Source organism: Palaemon carinicauda, chromosome 15 (genome assembly GCF_036898095.1).
Source record: "Palaemon carinicauda isolate YSFRI2023 chromosome 15, ASM3689809v2, whole genome shotgun sequence".
NCBI lineage: Eukaryota > Metazoa > Arthropoda > Malacostraca > Decapoda > Palaemonidae > Palaemon > Palaemon carinicauda.
This window is the reverse complement of record NC_090739.1, coordinates 130,439,621-130,459,076: the sequence shown is the minus strand read 5'-3', so window position 1 is coordinate 130,459,076 and position 19,456 is coordinate 130,439,621. Positions and strand designations below refer to the sequence as shown.

General features: G+C 43.3%; 1 protein-coding gene across 6 annotated transcripts in view; it reads right to left on the bottom strand.

Moving 5' to 3' along the window:
- Nucleotides 1-18,704, bottom strand: part of LOC137654749 (calcium channel flower homolog) — a 65,694-nt gene extending 46,990 nt beyond the window's left edge. For all 6 annotated transcript variants that reach the window (XR_011046709.1, XM_068388676.1, XM_068388677.1 and 3 more), the window contains exon 1: nt 18,504-18,704. Coding sequence is in view for 5 of the 6 variants with exons in the window: in XM_068388676.1 (XP_068244777.1) it covers nt 18,504-18,585 (82 nt within the window). In the remaining variant the exon portion in view is untranslated. The remainder of the gene's footprint in view (nt 1-18,503) is intronic.
- Nucleotides 18,705-19,456: the final 752 nt, after the last annotated feature.

Sequence of the window (19,456 nt, the reverse complement as noted above, 5' to 3'; positions counted from 1 at the left end):
TCACAACCAATCCCCTTGTTCTGGGCACTCTCAAGGAACAAAATTGACCACCTGACTAAAATAAAAAAATTGTGGAAGACTGTCGACCAATCTCCATAAACAACCATAAAATAGTAAAAGTTCCAAGAGAAGAAAAAGGGTACTAGGATTAGGGGAACGTAGTGGTAGATCCTTCCCCCACAACTGCACTCGATGCTACGAATGGTCCCAAAGTGTAGCAGTCCCCATAAAGAGTCTGGACATGTTTCAAGTAATGCAAGGCGAACACAGATTTACTCCTCCAAAAGGTTGTATCCATGATGCTCTACAGAGAACGATTCTGCTTGAAAGCTATAGAAGTTGCAACAGCTCTAACTTCATGAGTTTTCACTTTCAGCAGTTTGAGGTCTGCCTCACCGCAGTATGAGTGAGCCTCTCTTATTAAAAGTCTTATAAAAAATGATAGGGCGTTTTTTGACATTGGTAACGAGGGTTTCCTGACTGCACACCAAAGAGCTTCTGACTTGCCTCTTAATTCTTTAGTTCTATCCAGATAGAACTTCAGTGCTCTTACAGGACACAGGACCTTCTCCAACTCTTCACCAACCACATCGGAAAGATTTGTAATCTCGAAAGACTTAGGCCATGGATGAGAAGGACGGTCGTTCTTGGCCAGGAATCCAAGTTGCAAGGAGCATATGGCTTTGCCGTTACTGAAGCCAATATTTTGCTAAAGGCGTGAACCTCATTGACACTCTTAGCTGTTGCCAGACTAACCAAGAAAAGTGTCTTTAAAGTGAGATCTTTAAAAGAAGCCGAGTGTAAGGGCTCAAACCTGTCACTCACGAGGAACTTCAAAACAACATCTAGATTCAAGGCTGGTGAATCCTGTTGTCGCTCCTTAGAAGTCTCAAATGATTTGAGAAGGTCCTGAAGGTCTTTATTATCAGAGAGGACCAAATTCCTGTGCCTGAAGACGGCCACTAACATACTCCTGTACCCTTTGATGGTAGAGGAAGAAAAATGTTATTTTCATTAGTAAAATAAATTTTTGAATATACTTACCCGATAATCATGTAGCTGTCAACTCCCGTTGCCCGACAGAATTCTACGGAAGGGATACGCCAGCGATCGCTATACAAGAGGGGGTGTACTCACAAGCGCCACCTGTGGCCAGGTACTGCAGTACTTCTTGTTGACACCACCTCAATTTTTCCTCGGTCCACTGGTTCTATGGGGAGGAAGGGTGGGTCAATTAAATCATGATTATCGGGTAAGTATATTCAAAAATTTATTTTACTAATGAAAATAACATTTTTCAATATTAATCTTACCCGATAATCATGTAGCTGATTCACACCCAGGGAGGTGGGTGAAAACCAGTGTACATGTATATCAAGAAGCTAAGTATCCCGTATTTCATATTATCAGTTATTCAAAATAACAATGAAATTATAAGTACCTGGTAAGGAAGTCGACTTGAGCCATTACTCTGCCTTAAATAAGTTCGTCTTCCTTACTGAGCGCAGCGTTCCTCTTAGGAGGCTGAACAACTCTAAGGTGCTGAAGTATCAAGGGCTGCAACCCATACTAAAGGACCTCATCACAACCTTTAACCTCGGCGCTTCTCAAGAAAGAATTGACCACCCGCCAAATCAACAAGGATGTGGAAGGCTTCTTAGCCGACCGTACAACCCATAAAAAGTATTCAAGAGAAAGGTTAAAAGGTTATGGGATTATGGGAATGTAGTGGCTGAGCCCCCGCCTACTACTGCATTCGTTGCTACGAATGGTCCCAGGGTGTAGCAGTACTCGTAAAGAGACTGGACATCTTTGAGATAGAATGATGCGAACACTGACTTGCTTCTCCAATAGGTTGCATCCATAACACTCTGCAGAGAACGGTTCTGTTTGAAGGCCACTGAAGTAGCCACAGCTCTCACTTCATGTGTCCTTACCTTCAGCAAAGCAAGGTCTTCTTCCTTCAGATGAGAATGTGCTTCCCTAATCAGAAGCCTGAATAGTAAGAAACTGAGTTCTTAGACCTTGGAAAAGAAGGCTTCTTGATTGCACACCATAAGGCTTCTGATTGTCCTCGTAAAGGTTAAGACCTTTTTAGATAGTACCTAAGAGCTCTAACTGAGCAAAGTACTCTCTCCAGTTCATTCCCCACCAAGTTGGACAGGCTTGGGATCTCGAACGACTTAGGCCAAGGACGTGAAGGAAGCTCGTTTAGCAAAAACCGAGCTGCAAGGAACATGTAGCCGTTTCAGATGTGAAAACTATGATCCTGCTGAAGGCGTGGATCTCACTTACTCTTTTAGCTGTTGTCAAGCACACGAGGAAAAGTGTTTTTAATGTGAGGTCCTAAAAAGAGGCTGATTGGAGAGGTTCAAATCTTGATGACATAAGGAACCTTAGGACCACGTCTAGATTCCAGCCTGGAGTGGACAACCGACGTTCCTTTGAGGTCTCAAAAGACCTAGGGAGGTCCTGTAGATCTTTGTTGGTGGAAAGATCCAAGCCTCTGTGGCGGAAAACCGCTGCCAACATACTTCTGTAACCCTTGATCGTAGGAGCTGAAAGGGATCTTACTTTCCTTAGATGTAACAGGAAGTCAGCAATCTGGGTTACAGTGGTACTGGTTGAGGAAACTGCATTGGTCTTGTACCAGCTTCGGAAGACTTCCCCTTGAGACTGATAGACTCTGAGAGTGGATGTTCTCCTTGCTCTGGCAATCGCTCTGGCTGCCTCCTTCGAAAAGCCCCTAGCTCTTGAGAGTCTTTCGAAAGTCTGAAGGCAGTCAGACGAAGAGCGTGGAGGTTTGGGTGTACCTTCTTTACGTGAGGTTGACGTAGAAGGTTCACTCCTAGAGGAAGAGTCCTGGGAATGTCGACCAGCCATTGCAGTACCTCTATGAACCATTCTCTCGCGGGCCAGAGCGGAGCCAACCAACGTCAGCCGTGTCCCTTTGCGAGAGGAGAACTTCTGAAGTACCCTGTTGACAATCTTGAACGGCGGGAATGCATACAGGTCGAGATGGGACCAATCCAGCAGAAAAGCATCCACGTGAACTGCTGCTGGGTCTGGAATCGGAGAACAATACAACAGGAGTCTCTAGGTTATCGAGGTAGCGAACAGATCTATGGTTGGCTGACCCCACAGGGCCCAAAGTCTGCTGCAAACATTCTTGTGAAGGGTCCACTCTGTGGGGATGACCTGACCCTTCCGGCTGAGGCGATCTGCCATGACATTCATACCGCCCTGAATGAACCTCGTTACCAGCGTGAGCTTTCGATCTTTTGACCAGATGAGGAGGTCCCTTGCGATCTAGAACAACTTCCACGAAAGAGTCCCTCCCTGCTTGGAGATGTAAGCCAGGGCTGTGGTGTTGTCAGAGTCCACCTCCACCACCTTGTTAAGCTGGAGGGACTTGAAGTTTATCAAGGCCAGAAGAACCGCCAACAACTCCTTGCAATTGATGTGAAGTGTCCTTTGCTCCTGATTCCATGTTCCCGAGCATTCCTGTCCGTCCAAAGTCGCACCCCAGCCCGTGTCTGATGCGTCCGAGAGGAGACGGCGGTCGGGTTTCTGAACAGCCAAAGGTAGACTTCCTTGAGAAGAAAGCTGTTCTTACACCACGCGAGAGAAGACCTCCTCTCTTCGGAAACAGGAACTGAGACCGTCTCTAGCGTCATGTCCTTTATCCAGTGAGCAGCTAGATGATACTGAAGGGGGCGGAGGTGGAGTCTCCCTAACACGATGAACAGGGCCAGCGATGAAAGTGTCCCTGTTAGACTCATCCACTACCTGACTGAGCATCGGTTCCTTCTCAGCATGCTCTGGATGCATTCTAGGGCTTGGAAGATCCTTGGGGCCGACGGAAAAGCCCGAAAAGCTCGACTCTGAAGATCCATACCCAGGTAGACAATGGTCTGGGATGGGATGAGCTGGGACTCCTCAAAATTGACCAGGAGGCCCAGTTCCTTGGTCAGATCCATAGTCCATCTGAGAATCTCCAGACAGCGACGACTTGTGGGAGCTCTTAAAAGCCAGTCGTCTGACGGAGCCGGACACAAGATCATGGTACTGCTGCACAGTCTGTGAACTGTCAACCATGGGGAAGCGAGGAAGTACAGTGACAACCCGAAGCTATCTAGACTGTCTGGGTCGTACAGACAACTCCTTATCGGGTTGCTGAGGTTGCCGCACTGCGTCACAACAAGTCACTTCTGCTGGTTGTTGAACGTCTTCCCAGTGACACACTGACTCCGTAAACAAAAAATCCTCTAACAAGGACTAAGCTTGGACTGCATGTCTTGCAACACAGCTCAAGGTCTATGGGAGCAGGTGTGGTAACAGACGGGGTTAGCGACTGAAGTGGAACCATTACCTTCCCTGGAAGCATGTTATGCTTAAATAAAAGTCCATAGGAGGCTACGCAGCTAAAGGGTCCTCTCCAAATGACAGAGTCCTCAAGGGAATATCAGAAGGAGGGAGAAAAGCACTTTCTCATCTACAGGGACCATATCCGAGAAAAGCTAAGTTCTCTCAGTGAGGGTTTCACTGGTGCAAAAGCAGCAGACTAGAAGGCAACGTTATGAAACTGCTTGACAGTCTAGTGAGTTGGCAACAACCAAAGATGTGTGACTGAGAAGCATGCGGTAAGGTATGCAGAGCATGCTGTATGCAGAGCATGCTGTATGTAGAGCATGCTGTAAGGTAAGCAGAGCATGTTGCATGGCGTGTAACATTTCTCAGAAATTCCATGACCAGTGCTAGATTGAGTAATATCGCATTACTGTCCATTGAAAGTGCACGTGCCGAGGGAATTGATTTAGACTGTTTTGTTGATGAATTTGATAGCCGGCATGATAATCGTAGAATTAAGCTGCACTAAATATACGTACTATAATCTACTTCACCTCAGGAAAGGGAAACTCGCCCTGTTGGCAACACTGCATTACTTCATGCATGCTTGCATGGGGTTTTAATATCAACATAATATTTACATTACATTCATAACTCATGATTCATTTTTGTTTTGAAGATATTTTTGCCATATTTTGCGATTTTGTTAAAAATATATTGCAAGGAATACATATATATTTTTTTAAGTAATACGAATAACCTCCATTATCATAATGTTTGTGTAGGCATACATGTATATGTTTTACAAATGCAAGTTATGAAAGTAATGAGGTGTTATTATTGTCATTTGTTATTTCAAAGTTGAATGGGAAGAGGCTCAAGCTGAGGAGAAAGTGGCAGATGCATGCGTTGAGGTGGCTGACTCATAGCATGAGGTTCCTGCCTCAAGAGTTGCGCTTGCCTCAAGGGTTGAGGTGGCTGCGCAGAGAGAGGCTCTTGACTCACGAGTTGAGGTTCTTGAGGTGTGAGCTGCGAGAGTTGAGGTGGCGGCTGCGCAGAACGCGGCTCCTGTCTCACGAGTTGATGTTCTTGAGGTGCTTGCCTCGAGAGTTGAGGTTGCAGCTGCGAGAGCTGAGGTGGCTGCCTCAAGGATGGTAGAGGTTGTCGTACCTCAAGAGGTTGCTGCCTCGAGGATGGTCTTACTGCAAGAAACTCTTGTCTCAAGGGAAGAGGAGGTTGTAAGGCATAAGGCTCCTGCCCCCATTGTTGAGGAGGTTGCTGCGTGGTAAGAGGCTCCAGCCTCAAGGAAAGTGGAGGTTGCTGCACAGCGCTGGTATCTGGCAACTCCCAACGCGGCAGCTCACGCATGGAGGTAGCTAGAGGAACCTCAACCTCATACGTCTGGCAGATTGTACTGCGCAGAGGGGGAGGAGCGTTCGCAGGAGGAGGTGTATAAACCTTCTCTGCCTGAAACTCCTGCATCAACACCGCAAGCTGAGACTGCATTGTCTGCAGTATAGACCACTAGAGTTTAAGAAAGACAACAACAAACGGAGCTACTGTCCGTTGAGACTGAGGGTCTAAAACAGCTGGTGCGGCAACAGACGGAGCTACTGCCTGTTGCGATACCACCTTGCCTCTCTGGGAGGTGTGCAGTTGTCGTACTGCAGCAAGTCCGAACTGACCCAGGGCTAATGGCTACACCTAGGAGTTGGACTTGTGCGGAAGGGACCGACTTGCACTTAAAAGCTGCAAGATTTGGTCCATGGTTTCTGCGAGAAACCTCTTCCGCAGACGAGGAATAAAAGGGCTCTCTCGTCTTTGTGTGGGTGGGGTGATCACGTCGGCAACGTGTGTAGATACACCCGAAACCACGGAGGGAAAAACGTCTGTTCGTCGATCAAGGCCTGCTGAACCCATAAGTCCTTCGACATTACTTCTCCCCTGGGCTTGGGAGCTTGTAAGAGGTCCCAGACTAGGCGAACAACTGGCACGAACAGACGAACCCTCGAACGCAACACTGTAACACTTTGCGCTAATCACTTATCACTTTTGATTTTCTGTTCGCACTTATTTCACTGAACTCGAAACTTTAAGTGGTTTGTACCTGAAACACGCAATTCTATCCTTCCTTAAAAGTTAGTAATTGCGAAAACAGAATTACAATGTAACAGAAAAATCTAATGAAAGATAAATAATTCAGTGGCTGGAAAGAGACTAAACACTAGATCAAATAAACTACGTTTAAAATCTCTCACCGCATAAAGCTTGAGAACAAGAATAAAACTCTAGAAACATTTACCTTCTTCCCCTAAAGAGACTAGGGAGAAGAGCAAAAACGATAACAACGTTACTCGCTTGAACGAAACGTTTATCCTCCTCTCTCTCCCTCCGTCTCTATCTCTCTCTCTCTCTCTCTCTCTCTCTTGACTTAGAACCTGAGAGAAGAGCCCAATCATATATATCGTTAAAACATATTATTGTTAAAGGAAAAAAACTGAAAGATTTCCCAAATAAAAAGTTCCTTTATTAGAATTAAAACCATTAAGCTAAGAAAGAATGAACAAAACGCTAGAAACGGTTACTCTTACTGCAACGTGACACCGTGAAAATTCTCTCTCTATCGTAACGATAGAGCGCAAGTTGAACGTTCTGAACGTCAACAACTGCAGAGACAAAACAAAACGTTAGTTCAACTTTGAAAAACATTAAAATAGCATAATATGTTAACAGGTAAAACCGAAATGACAGGCTCAATGTTAATTAACTTCGGTACCAAGAAAAGACCGCCTACTATTAGGAAAGGTCGAATATAAACAAATATAAAAATTAATTTTAATAAGTTTATAATAAAAGGAAGTTAATCGAAGAGGCCTATAAAAGGCGGAGAGATATAAAATAAATCTATAACTTTTGTTAAGCAAAATTAAGAAAGAGAGTCTATACTCTCTTAGACACCAACACTTCCGTCTAAGGGAAGGGTCGGCCATTTAAAAGTGAAAGAGAGTTCATACTCTCTTCGTCACCATAATTAATCAAATTAATTCCAAAAGCTAGCTAAGCTAATGATAAAACTTCCTGAATAGCGAAAGCTAAACTCTAGAGCAAATACATCACCAAAACGTGAGCAAAAAACTCCAGAATCAACAGCGTATCCATGTAGGTCTAGCCGGAGGCACGACAGAGGAAAAATTGAGGTGGTGTCAACAAGAAGTACTGCAGTACCTGGCCACAGGTGGCGCTTGTGAGTACACCCCCCTCTTGTATAGCGATCGCTGGCGTATCCCTTCCGTAGAATTCTGTCGGGCAACGGGAGTTGACAGCTACATGATTATCGGGTAAGATTAATATTGAAAAGTTGCGTTTTCTTCTAAGGTCTAAAAAGAAGTCAGCAATTTGAGTTACAGAGGTACTGGATGAAGAAACTGAGTTAGTTCTGCACCATTCTCTAAAAACCTCCCACTTGGACTGGTAAACCTTGATGGTAGAAGCCCTCCTTGCTCTAGCGATAGCCCTAGCTGCCTCCTTCGAAAATCCTCTAGCTCTTGTGAGTTTTTCGATAGTTTGTAGGCAGTTAGACGTAGAGCTCGGAGGTTTTGATGGTGTCTTGCCAAGTGAGGTTGTTTGAGATGATCTACTCTCAATGGGAGGCTTCTCGGAAAGTCCACCATCCATTCCAGTACCTCTGTGAACCATTCTCTTGATGGCCAAAAGGGAGCCACTAGAGTCAACCTGGTTCCCTCGTGTGACACAAACTTTTGTAACACCTTGTACAGAACTTTGAATGGTGGGAACGCGTACATGTCCAGGTGAGACCAATCCAGCAGGAAAGCGTCTATGTGTGTTGCTTCGGGATCCGGAACTGGGGAGCAGTGTCTCCAGCATTTTCGTTTTCGAGGTTGCGAACAATTCTATGGACGGACGACCCCAAATCCGCCATAGCTTCTCGCATACCTCTAGATGCAATGTCCACTCTGTGGACAGAACTTGATCCCTCCTGCTGAGGCTGTCCGCCATCACGTTCTTCTCTCCTTGGATGAATCTTGTAAGCAGGGTTACATTTCTTTCCTTTGCCCAAATGAGAAGAGTCTTTGCAGTCTCGTAAAGTGACCTCGAGTGAGTCCCGCCTTGTTTGGCTATGTAGGCCAATGCTGTGGTGTTGTCGGCATTGACCTGCACCACTTTGTTCAACACTGACCCTTCGGAACCTTGGAGGGCCAACAGGACTGCCAACAGCTCCTTCTGATTGATGTAGAGGCTCTCCTGATCATTTGTCCACAGACCTGAGATTTCCAACTTGCCCAGTGCTGCTCCCCACCCCGAGTCCGAGGCGTCGGAACACAACACAAGGTCTGGGCTCCTTTGTTCCAATGAGACCTTCCTGAAGCTTGCCCAGGTCGTTCCACCACCGGAGGCACCTTCTTACTGGTTCCGTAAGGGGAATGCTTTCCGTCTCGAGGCTCTCCTCTTTGTTCCAATGAAGATTGAGGTGGAATTGAAGAGGCCGGAGATTCAGTTTTCCCAGGGAAACAAATTGTTCCAGTGAGGAGGGGGTTCCCAGCAGACTCATCCACTCTCTTACCTAACAAACTCTTTTCTCTAGAAAAGTACGAAGTTTCAGGAGGGCTTGTTGTATCCTTGAGGGTGACGGAGAAGCCTGCAAAGCTAGACTCCGATTCTCCATCCATAAATAGAGGATCTTCTGTGATGGTATCAATTGAGACTTCTTTGTGTTTACAAGAAAACCCAGTTCCTCAGACAATCTCAATGTCAGACGCAGGTCCTCCAGACAGCAATTGAAGGAATGAGCCCTGAGAAGCCAGTCGTTCAGATACAAGGAGGCTCTGATGCCTCTTGAGTGCAGCATACTCGCTACATTTAACATAAGCTTCGTGAAAATTAGAGGAGCGGTGCTGAGGCCGAAACACAAGGCCCGAAACTGGAAGACTTCCTTCCTGTACACGAACCTCAGTTAACGCTTGAAACTTGGATGGATGGGGATATGAAAGTAAGCGTCCTGGAGGTCTAACAAGACCATCCAGTCGGCCTTTCTTACTGCTGCTAGCACAGTCTTTGGCGTCTCCATAGAGAACTTCGTCTTCTGAACGTAGTCGTCGAGGATACTTACGTCCAGGACTGGTCTCCATCCCCCCGAGTTCTTGGGAACCAGGAATAGGTGGTTGAAGAACCCTGGTGACTTCAAGTCTCGCACCCTCTCTACTGCTTTCTTTTCCAACAAGAGACATTTGGAGGCGCATGGCCTGTTTCTTCAACTCCTTGTATCTGGGAGAGAGATCTATCGGATCTAAAACTAACAGAGGTTTCATAATGAAAGGAATCTTGTATCCCTCCTTTAAAACACGAACGGACCAAGGGTCTGCTCCCCTTCTCTCCCAGGCTCGCCAGAAGTTGTTCAGTCTGGCCCCTACTGCTGTCTGAAGGCGAAAGCAGTCAGACTCTGCTTGGCCCAGGTCTGGAACCTCTCCTTCTAGCTCTCCTCCCGTCGGGTCTGAAGCTACCCCTACTGATGGACTTTCCTCGTAAAGGCTGTGAAGATTCAGGAAAAGGAGTTTCTTCTTTTGGTTTACGGCTAGTAAAGGAAGTCGGTAGGACCTTCCTAGCAGTCTTTGAGACCAAGTCTTGAGTGGCCTTCTGGGTCAAAGCGGAAACAACCTCTCTCACTAACTCCTGAGGAAACAGAGAAGGAGAAAGAGGTGCAAACAGCAATTCCGACTTCTGGAAGGAAGTAGCCCCCATAGAAAGAAAATAACACACTGCTGCTCTTTTCTTAAGAACCCCAGCTGTGAATAGGGCTGCCAACTCATTATAGCAGTCTCTAACGGCTTTATCCATACACGACATATATATAAAAGTATCGGTGTCAGGATCTTTTAGGGTTGAAACTTTCTTCCCCAAGGTTCCCAGAGTCCAATCCAGAAAGTTGAAAACCTCGAAGGCTCTGAAGACGCCTTTGAGGAGATGATCGAACTCAAAAGTCGACCATAGAATCTTAGTCCTTCTCATGGCCAACCGATGAGGAGAGTCTACTAGGCTTGAAAAGTCACCCTGGGCAGAGGCAGGAACTCCCAAGCCGCGAACTTCTCCTATCTCGTACTACAAACTTGACCTGGACACTAATCTAGCTGGAGGAAAAGCGAAGGCTGTCTTGCCTTGGTCTTTTTGGGACTGCATCCAATCTCCCAACATCCTTAACCCTGGAAGGGTATGATGGGTCGTACGCGACCCCTACAGCATTTTCAAAACCTGTTTTTTCCCCATAAATCATCAGCTGTCTCGAATATGGAAGTGATCGACCTGCAAGGGGTGACTAGTCTACATGCCATTGTCTGCTTTAGGACTGACTTTCGTCTAACTTCCCTCCTTCCCCGTTTTTTTATCCCCCCAGGGGTCGACCTCGACCCTGACATACCTTTATAGGGGTAAGTGATCAAACAGCAAAGTTATTACATAATTATAAATTGTCGAATAGTGTTGATACTTGTCTGGTTCTTTATAGTTGGAAAGTGTGGGTGGATGGTGTGTCTACCACTTGCATGACATTGGTTTTGGCTTAGATGCCATATATAGCCATGAGGTCCATTTTCCCTCAAATGCTAATTTCTGAATTTTTTAATTTTTTGCAAATTTCTGATTTTTTTCTATTTATTTAGAATTTATCTTCAATAATGGCCAGCAGGCAGTATTCCCTCGGCATGGATGTCATCAACACACTTCTAATGGAGTTAAAAAGAGATGTTGTTGAAACCTTGAAATTTACATACCCATTCTTCATTTCAAGTGGTAGATTGGGCTGTAAGAGTTGTTGAGGTCTGCGGCCATTTTGTTGACATACCCGAAAGGTAAGTTGGCATATCTCTATATATTCTTGTTCTGTATAGAATTCGTGATATTTTGGTATATTTTAATGCATGAATATCATATTTTATAGGAGATACAATGATTTTCATAAGAAATTTACATTATGAAACTAGGCCGTCAAAAAATGACCTTTAGATTTCGCCCCTGATATAACAGTAAATTACATCTTAGTGCACATTTTATTATGTATTTCTGTTCTAGGATAATATGAGTTTATTCTATGAAAAAAATTAGCCTCTTCCTATTTCATTTGGGTACCCAAAAAAATTATTGAAATTTGGACAAATTTTTTTGGCCAAAAAAAGTTACCCTTTTTTTCTCATTTCAGATCTTGACTTCTATGGGTCCAACTCATTTACAGCAATTACACGCTGTTGCTTTGCCATCTAAGAAGGTGTCCCTAAAGGGATTTATGTGTATATGTATATTTCTATTTTTTGTGAATATTTACGTCGTCTTTTTTTTGTATACTTAAATTTTTAATATATTTCCAATAAATAGTTATTTTGTAGATGGGTATCATTTATATTTTGAGTAGTTTTTAGCATTCTTTGAAGTATTTTTAGCAACTCAAACAATACAGATTGATGCATAACTAAATTTTTCCTGAATTTTTTTTGGAGTCGGGGTCGCACGCGACCGAGTATACCCTTAAAGGGGTGTCCGAGTAGCGTACCTATCCAGGGTTAAAGCTCTCTTCGAAGACCGAGAGAGAACCATCATAGTGAACAGCGATTCTTTCACTGCCTTCCCTAAGGTAAACTCCGAAGGCGGTGAATGCGGAGCAACAGGAACAAACTGGTCTGGAAATTGTTCCGTAAAGACTTTCATAATCTTTTTTAAGGTCTTAGGCTCTTCTCCCTCAGAGAAATCATTCAAAAGTTCAGCCGGGGAAAAGTGAACATCAGGCTCTTCCTCTGATAAAACTAACTGTCGTAGAGGCATCTTGCAGAACAAGAGGAGACTCCTTACCAGCCCGACCACTGTCCAACACAGGTGTAGGGTCATCACGCACAGTGTCACGATGATCCAACGCTTGACGCTCAGAAAGAAGTCGCTCGCGATCATGAGGATCGGCACTACGGCGCCCACGATCTTGACGCTCGGTAAGACTGACGTCATCATGACGTCCACTGCTCTTACGCTTGGCGTCACGTCCGACTGCATGTCGTTCAACATCTGATTGACGTTGGGCGTCATGTTTCACTTGACATTCGACGTCACGTCTAACTTGACGCTCGGCGTCACATTCAGCTGCATGGCGGTCGTCGTGCTTGGTTGGTTGACGCTCGGCGTCACGCCTGGTAGCTTGACGTTTGGTGTCAAGAGGATCAGGATCTCGATGTTTCACAGAAACGTTATCACGACGTTTAGAGCCGTGTTTAACTGCTTGACGCTTGGGAAGCTGTCAGTCGTCAAGCGCTTCTATACTAGCCACCTTACGACGCTTACAGTCAAGTTTTCCTGCAGTCGGGACCTTAGCGAACCACTTCCTTGTTGACAGCAGGATGATACGTCTGCATAAAAGACGAGAGCTGCTGCTGCATGTCTTGCAACATACTCCAATTCAGGTCATCTTGCGGTGACGTAGGTGAAGTAACTTCAACCGCAAACTTGCCTTCTTCATCGCTCAAGAAACGCGCCAAGCGTCCGGAAGACGGCAACCAGTCTGACGGTGGCGGCGGAGCATGAACGGTGATACCAGACTCAGGAACTAGATCCGCAACAGGCTCTAGACATTTGTCAGATTCTGACATCCTATCAGGACGTTTAGCAGAACCTTCATCAGACGAAGGGAAACACTCAGGACTGCTCCAATGGCTACATCCAGGCGCTGGCGGCGACAAGTCACGACGATGAGCTACTGCATCCATTTTCCTCTTAACCCTTTTGTAAGATACGCCATAACGTATTTCCAAGAATTTCTTTTTTGTGTTCTTTGTTAACCATGAGGATTAATTTAGTTTTCCTTTACGTTCTCCAGGACCAACTCTAAGCGCTGAAAACATAACCTTATATGGGCATAGCGATGGTCTAGCTCCATGATTGGTCGGCTCAGAGGGGCATCTCGCGCTAGACAGAGTGACGTCACGGCCCCGGACCTTGGCAGTGCATGGCTGTCCGCTGTGGTGTGAGCATCTCTGTGCTCAGCTTGCTGTGTTGACTGATGCGGTGATTTAGGAGTGTCTCTCCGTGTGTGAAGGACCAATCACACATTTGGCTTGATAACTAATCACTCGCAGGAGATTAACGGTACCACCTGTGAATGTTCTTTGAACTGAACTTGAAACAGAATTGGCGTTGGGAAAAGATGTAAGTCTATTATTTATTGTAATGAACCCTATTGCAATTCATGTAATCCTGTACCATTGCTGTATTTTCTTTATTGACTTGTATTTATGTATTATAATGAACCCTATTGCAATTAATGTAATCCTGTACCATTGCTGTATTTTCTTATTGACGAGCTGTTTTTTTTGTTTGCAGCTAAAACCTCGTCCGATATACAAGTTGTACTCTTCAATATATCTAATTATAAAAGACGTGAGTTTTCAAGACCTACACGCCAATAACTTAGAACTTTAGCCGAGAGAGTGAACCCCTCTCCGGTGTTCTACACCTTTTACCCCCAAAGGACGTACTGGTACGTTTAACAATACTCATCCATTTACCCCCAAGGACGTACCGATACGTCCTTGCAAAAAACTGCATATTTTTTATAATTTTTTGAGAAACTTCAGGCATTTTTCAAGAGATTGAGACCAACCTGACCTCTCTATGACGAAAATTAAGGCTGTTAGAGCAATTTAAAAAAAAATATACTGCAAAATGTGCTTGAAAAAAATGTTATCCCTGGGGGTTAAGGGTTGGAAAGTTCCAAATAGCCTGGGGGTAAAAGGGTTAAGAGGTCTGGAGGCTTGACGCCAGCCCTTGCTGTGCGCTGCGTCATCCGAGGATGAGGAAAACACCTTAACCTCACCTTTCCCATGGTGAGGGTGAGCGTCCTGTGAAGCGACAACAGGTACGCTCGCGGGGACATCTGCTCGAGCGATAACGCCTCTCGTTCCCTTTCGCCGATCGACATTCCTTCTCCCAGGGGTTGGGGAGCTTGGAAGGGGTCTAAGGCTAGGTGAACCACAGGTTCGAGCAGACGCACCCTCCACTGCACTTTTCGCACTAACACTTTTTAATTGATTCACATCGGACATAAGTTGGTTCCTGTCCGCAGCGAGCGATTCAACCCTTACTCCCAGGGCCTGAATCGCGACCATCATATCTTTAAGCGCAGGCTCAGTGGTAACAGTAGTGGGATCAGAAACTACCACTACAGGGGAAGGATTAGGTTCAATGACACGGGAAGAGGATAATTCTCTAGAACGAGATGAACTACGTCTAGGTAGTAGGTTGGCCAGGGCACCAGCCACCCGTTGAGATACTACCGCTAGAGAGTTATGGGGTCTTTTGACTGGCCAGACAGTACTACATTGGATCCTCCTCTCTGGTTACGGTTCATTTTCCCTTTGCCTACATACACACTGAATAGTCTGGCATATTCTTTACATATTCTCCTCTATCCTCATACACCTGACAACACAGATTACCAAACAATTCTTCATCACCCAAGGGGTTACTGCACTGTAATTGTTCAGTGCCACTTTCCTCTTGGTAAGGGTAGAAGAGACTCTTTAGCTATGGTAAGCAGCTCTTCTAGGAGAAGGACACTCCAAAATCAAACCACTGTTCTCTAGTCTTGGGTAGTGCCATAGCCTCTGTACCATGGCCTTTCACTGTCTTGGGTTAGAGTTCTCTTGCTTGAGGGTACACTCGAGCACACTCTCCTATCTTATTTCTCTTCCTCTTCTTTTGTTAAAGTTTTTATAGTTTATATAGGAGATATTTATTGTTGTTACTCTTCTTAGAATATTTTATTTTCCTTTTTTCCTTTCCGCACTGAGCTATTTTCCCTGTTGGAGCCCCTGGGCTTTTAGCATACTGCTTTTCCAACTAGGGTTGTAGCTTAGTAAGTAATAATAATAATAATAATAATAACTCTGTCTCTCTGAAGTTTACGAGTGTAGCAGTCAAAAGCCAGCCACTCACTCTCAGACAACAAAACACTTTCGTCACACCGATCCCCCAACTCACATACTTTACCCCTACATTTAACACAAATTGAGTGGGGATCTACAGCTGCTTTAGGAAGCAGGGTCTTACACCCTTTCACACACTTTCTATGAGCGGGAGAAGGGTCGGCCATTATGAATAGTTAATAAGAGATATCAAAACAAGCAAGGGTCAAGATAATCAAAATAATCTAAATCAATAAAGTTTCAAGAGAATCCGAAAGCAAAATCCAACAAGCGAAAACCAATAACCAAAATTGTAGTACATCACCAAAGATAACTGCCAAAATCCAGGTTAATTAACGAGTGAATTCCAACAACGTCGCCGGCAGAGAAGATCTGAGGAATTATGGAATGGTTCTATGTATCTTGCGTGAGGTCACTGGTGTACACCTGGCTACTCTATCTGTGATTGCCGCGAGTTTTGAATTTCTGCCGGACATCAGAGACTAAAGCTATTTTTTATATAACCACCGGGTAAGTTTAATGTTTATAAACAAAATTTCTTCAGAATATATTGATCACCATAAATCTTAAAACTTTCTCAAGCTAATTTTTTTTTGCATTTGAAATTCAAGCTTTGGATATAATAAATAACACAGGAATTATCAAATTTGCATAGAGGGAGGATATGTACCCTGGAATCTTTCACACTGACTGTCTACAATGTAGAAGACACCGGAAAATTAGTGTTCGAGTATCCACCATGAATACAGATTAATGTGACTAGTTTCACATATAAGTTGTGACTAGCCAGATATACATAAATATCTGGAAACTGTTATAGATCACAAAAAGTTACAATTCTGGTTTTGCCAACTGATTTTGTCTCAGGGTTGGGTGAAGATTGTACATAAATCACACTCAAGAGCTTTGTAAGGTATAACTTTATATGAGAGCTGTTCACAGGTATTGGGTGTGCTATGATGAGGAACACTGCATTCTAGGTTTATATAGGTAATTGGAAAATCATAGGGCACAAAACCCCCTAACATGAAAAAAGAAAAAGTGGTGTAAGAATACCACAAAACAGTCACGGTTATATGCGAGATTTAAAATGTTATACAGTTTCTGGTGTGACTTTGATGAAATTTAAATTCCCACCCTTAAGTCTGAAACCAAAGTTAACTACTGTACAGAGCCATAAGGTAGAAAACTAAATTAATGTACCAGTTTTAGTCTCAAGGGGCTATAACAGGGGATACTGATGAAGACAGTAAAATAGAATGAATCCAATTTGTAGCTATGTTAGATAATGTGGAGGCCGAAGTATATAACACTAGCATTGACCTGCTTTCATGACCATATTTTAATTTCTGAGCAAATTTTAGTGTACTTGTTGTATAAAATGAGATAGAACAGTCTATCCTACTGTAGCCCAACCTTACTCATGATCATTTTGTTAGTATCATAGGCTATTATTATAATTTAAAACAATATAAACTATCTAAAATCTCATAGATGAAAATGACGTTTAAGTATCAAGGATGATTTACAATATACTCGATGTGCTATAAACTGCCCAAACAAATTAAAACACATGTCAATATATGATACTTTAATCTCTCGGGAAACTGGAATTCACTAAAATGACTAATGGAGGCTGGAGCATAACAACTTGTGCATCGCTTGACTAAAATCTGAACATATCATTTTCTAGGTGCATTGTTTACTTTTGAGACTGATTGGGGATTACTGGGAATGCATTGATTGCAATCACTTTTAGCAGCTTTAGTTTTTTTTTTATGAGGCAATCATTAGCTAGCTTTTAATAACAAATTAAAAACAGTAAATATATGATACTCTAGTTTCTAGCAAAATTGGAATTTGCTATAAGAAATGGGCGAGTGCTGGCTAGTTTGGTATTTTTTCTATAAGTATGTTTATTAGGGGCTGGGGCATGATAACTTACGTATTGGTCGATTAAAATGTGAAGTATGTTTTTAACTCTGTCCATTGTTTACATCTGACAGACTGAAGGGGACTTATTGCGCATGCTTGGTTTCTGTGCATTTTCAATGACGTATCTATCAGGTGGTATTTTTAACCAATTAACAGCTCACAGGTACTTCTTCATAAGTTCCCGGATGTTGTTCTACAACTGCCATTCTTTTACCACCTTCACCTTCAGTTTCAACTTAACCTCCATCACCTAAAGACATCTCCAAGAGGGAACTTATGGGAAGCACATCAATCTATTTCAAAATTTAGTATAATTTCGTTTATGTCGGCAATTGATTATGATGGAAATACACTCCGTTCAGTGTAAAGCTATGGTTACTCATGTGAAATTAAAAAAGAACAGCAAAATAATGCCTCAAAGGACCAATTCTGACTTAGTTTTCAGGGAAGACCAGCACATTTTCTATTGCAAAGCTTCTATAAAGATTGCCAAGAGAAAAAAGAAAAGAAAAAGGCAACGGTGTCAATCATAAGGTAAGGATTTATTTGTGATTTAGTTTGTGACCTGGGAAGGGAGGTACAACTAGCGGCTGTGACCTGGGAAGGGGGTGGCCCCTGGCTAGGGGTTGTGACCTGGGAACTACTAGGTTAGCTTATGTTAGGTTAGGTTAGGTGGGTTTATTAGGTTCTGTACCCTTTAACAAATATCAAAAGTTAAATAATCACGTTTTGGTCTGTTTTCAGCCATTTACATGACCCATATATTTTTCAAACTGGTTACCTTGGGCTTATTTTGCATTTCTGACCTATTATTATTTCTTTAAATCACTTGTTTATGACATTCCCCCACTTGCAGAAATATTATACAGTAGGAAGCAGCCGAAGGGAACTTCCATCAGGACGACATGGCCATCTCACCCAAAAATAGATTTTGCCTATATCAAAATCACTTTTATGATTTGAAAGATGTGTTACAAACTACCCAAAAACAATTAAAGCTATTAAGGCTAAAAAGAATAATGGCGGAGGCTAGCCTAGCTTAGGGTATAGTTGACCTAATCCAAAGACGTTTAACCAACAGGTTAAATGAAGAGATCTTTCGAAATAAGTTAATTGACTATAAATAAGCTATTATTAGAAGTGAATTAGTTCCTAAGGAGAGAATAAAAAAGACATTTATATAAAAATGACGAAAGACCAAAATCTGTGTGTGGGAGCAGATCACACTTTCTACCCTTCGCCACTTACTTATGCCTCCTCCACAGCCCACACCACGGGCACCATATTTTTGCCACCATGGAATGGCTTCCTGCTGTAATGGGGCATTCATTTTTCGGAGGTCCTTAAAGTATTTGCACTCGTAATTACAATCACAGCACGGCCAAAGCACGGCAAGAACAGAACTGCTGGTGTTCGTTCGTCGATGACAGCTGACAACAGAACAAACGACGACCACTAGCGCCAATGTCCTCTGCCTCCTTTCGTACGGGATCACAAAACAACTTTTTAAACACAGTTTTAAGTCATTATTCTTAATTTTCGAGCAGTTTTATGATATTTTTTTTTTATTATTGATTAATTATTATCATATGGAAATATATATTGGGCATTATCAACTTACCACTCTCTCTCTCTCTCTCTCTCTCTCTCTCTCTCTCTCTCTCTCTCTCTCATAAACCATTTTATGACCATTCAGTGAGCAACGAACGTGATGAAATAAGTGGCTTAGTTAACGTACCATTCATATAACTTATAACCTGATGCTAGAAGTTACTTCAGCCAGGAAACATGCACCAGAATGTATTCAATACTGTAGCCTATTGTATTTCATCATGTTTCACGCTAAACTCTACTGTACCTACAATATATATGACGTTCAATCCCCTCTAATATCTAACTATTGTGTAATAAAATAAATGTTAGGATAAGATGACAGGTTTTCCCCGCGATGGCATCCTTGGGTCTGGTCTACACTTGTATGGCCTACCAAGAAGTAGAGACAGATGGTGTTGATATATATTAACTTTGATGAATACTTTTGGGGAAGACGTGATGTTAGCAACCCCACTCCATAACTTTGCGGAAAAGAGAGAGAGAGAGAGAGAGAGAGAGAGAGAGAGAGAGAGAGAGACGTTCCTTAAATCTAAAACCTCCAAGATAGTGAGGAAAAGAAAGAAATCTACAATTTAGAAAGATACCTC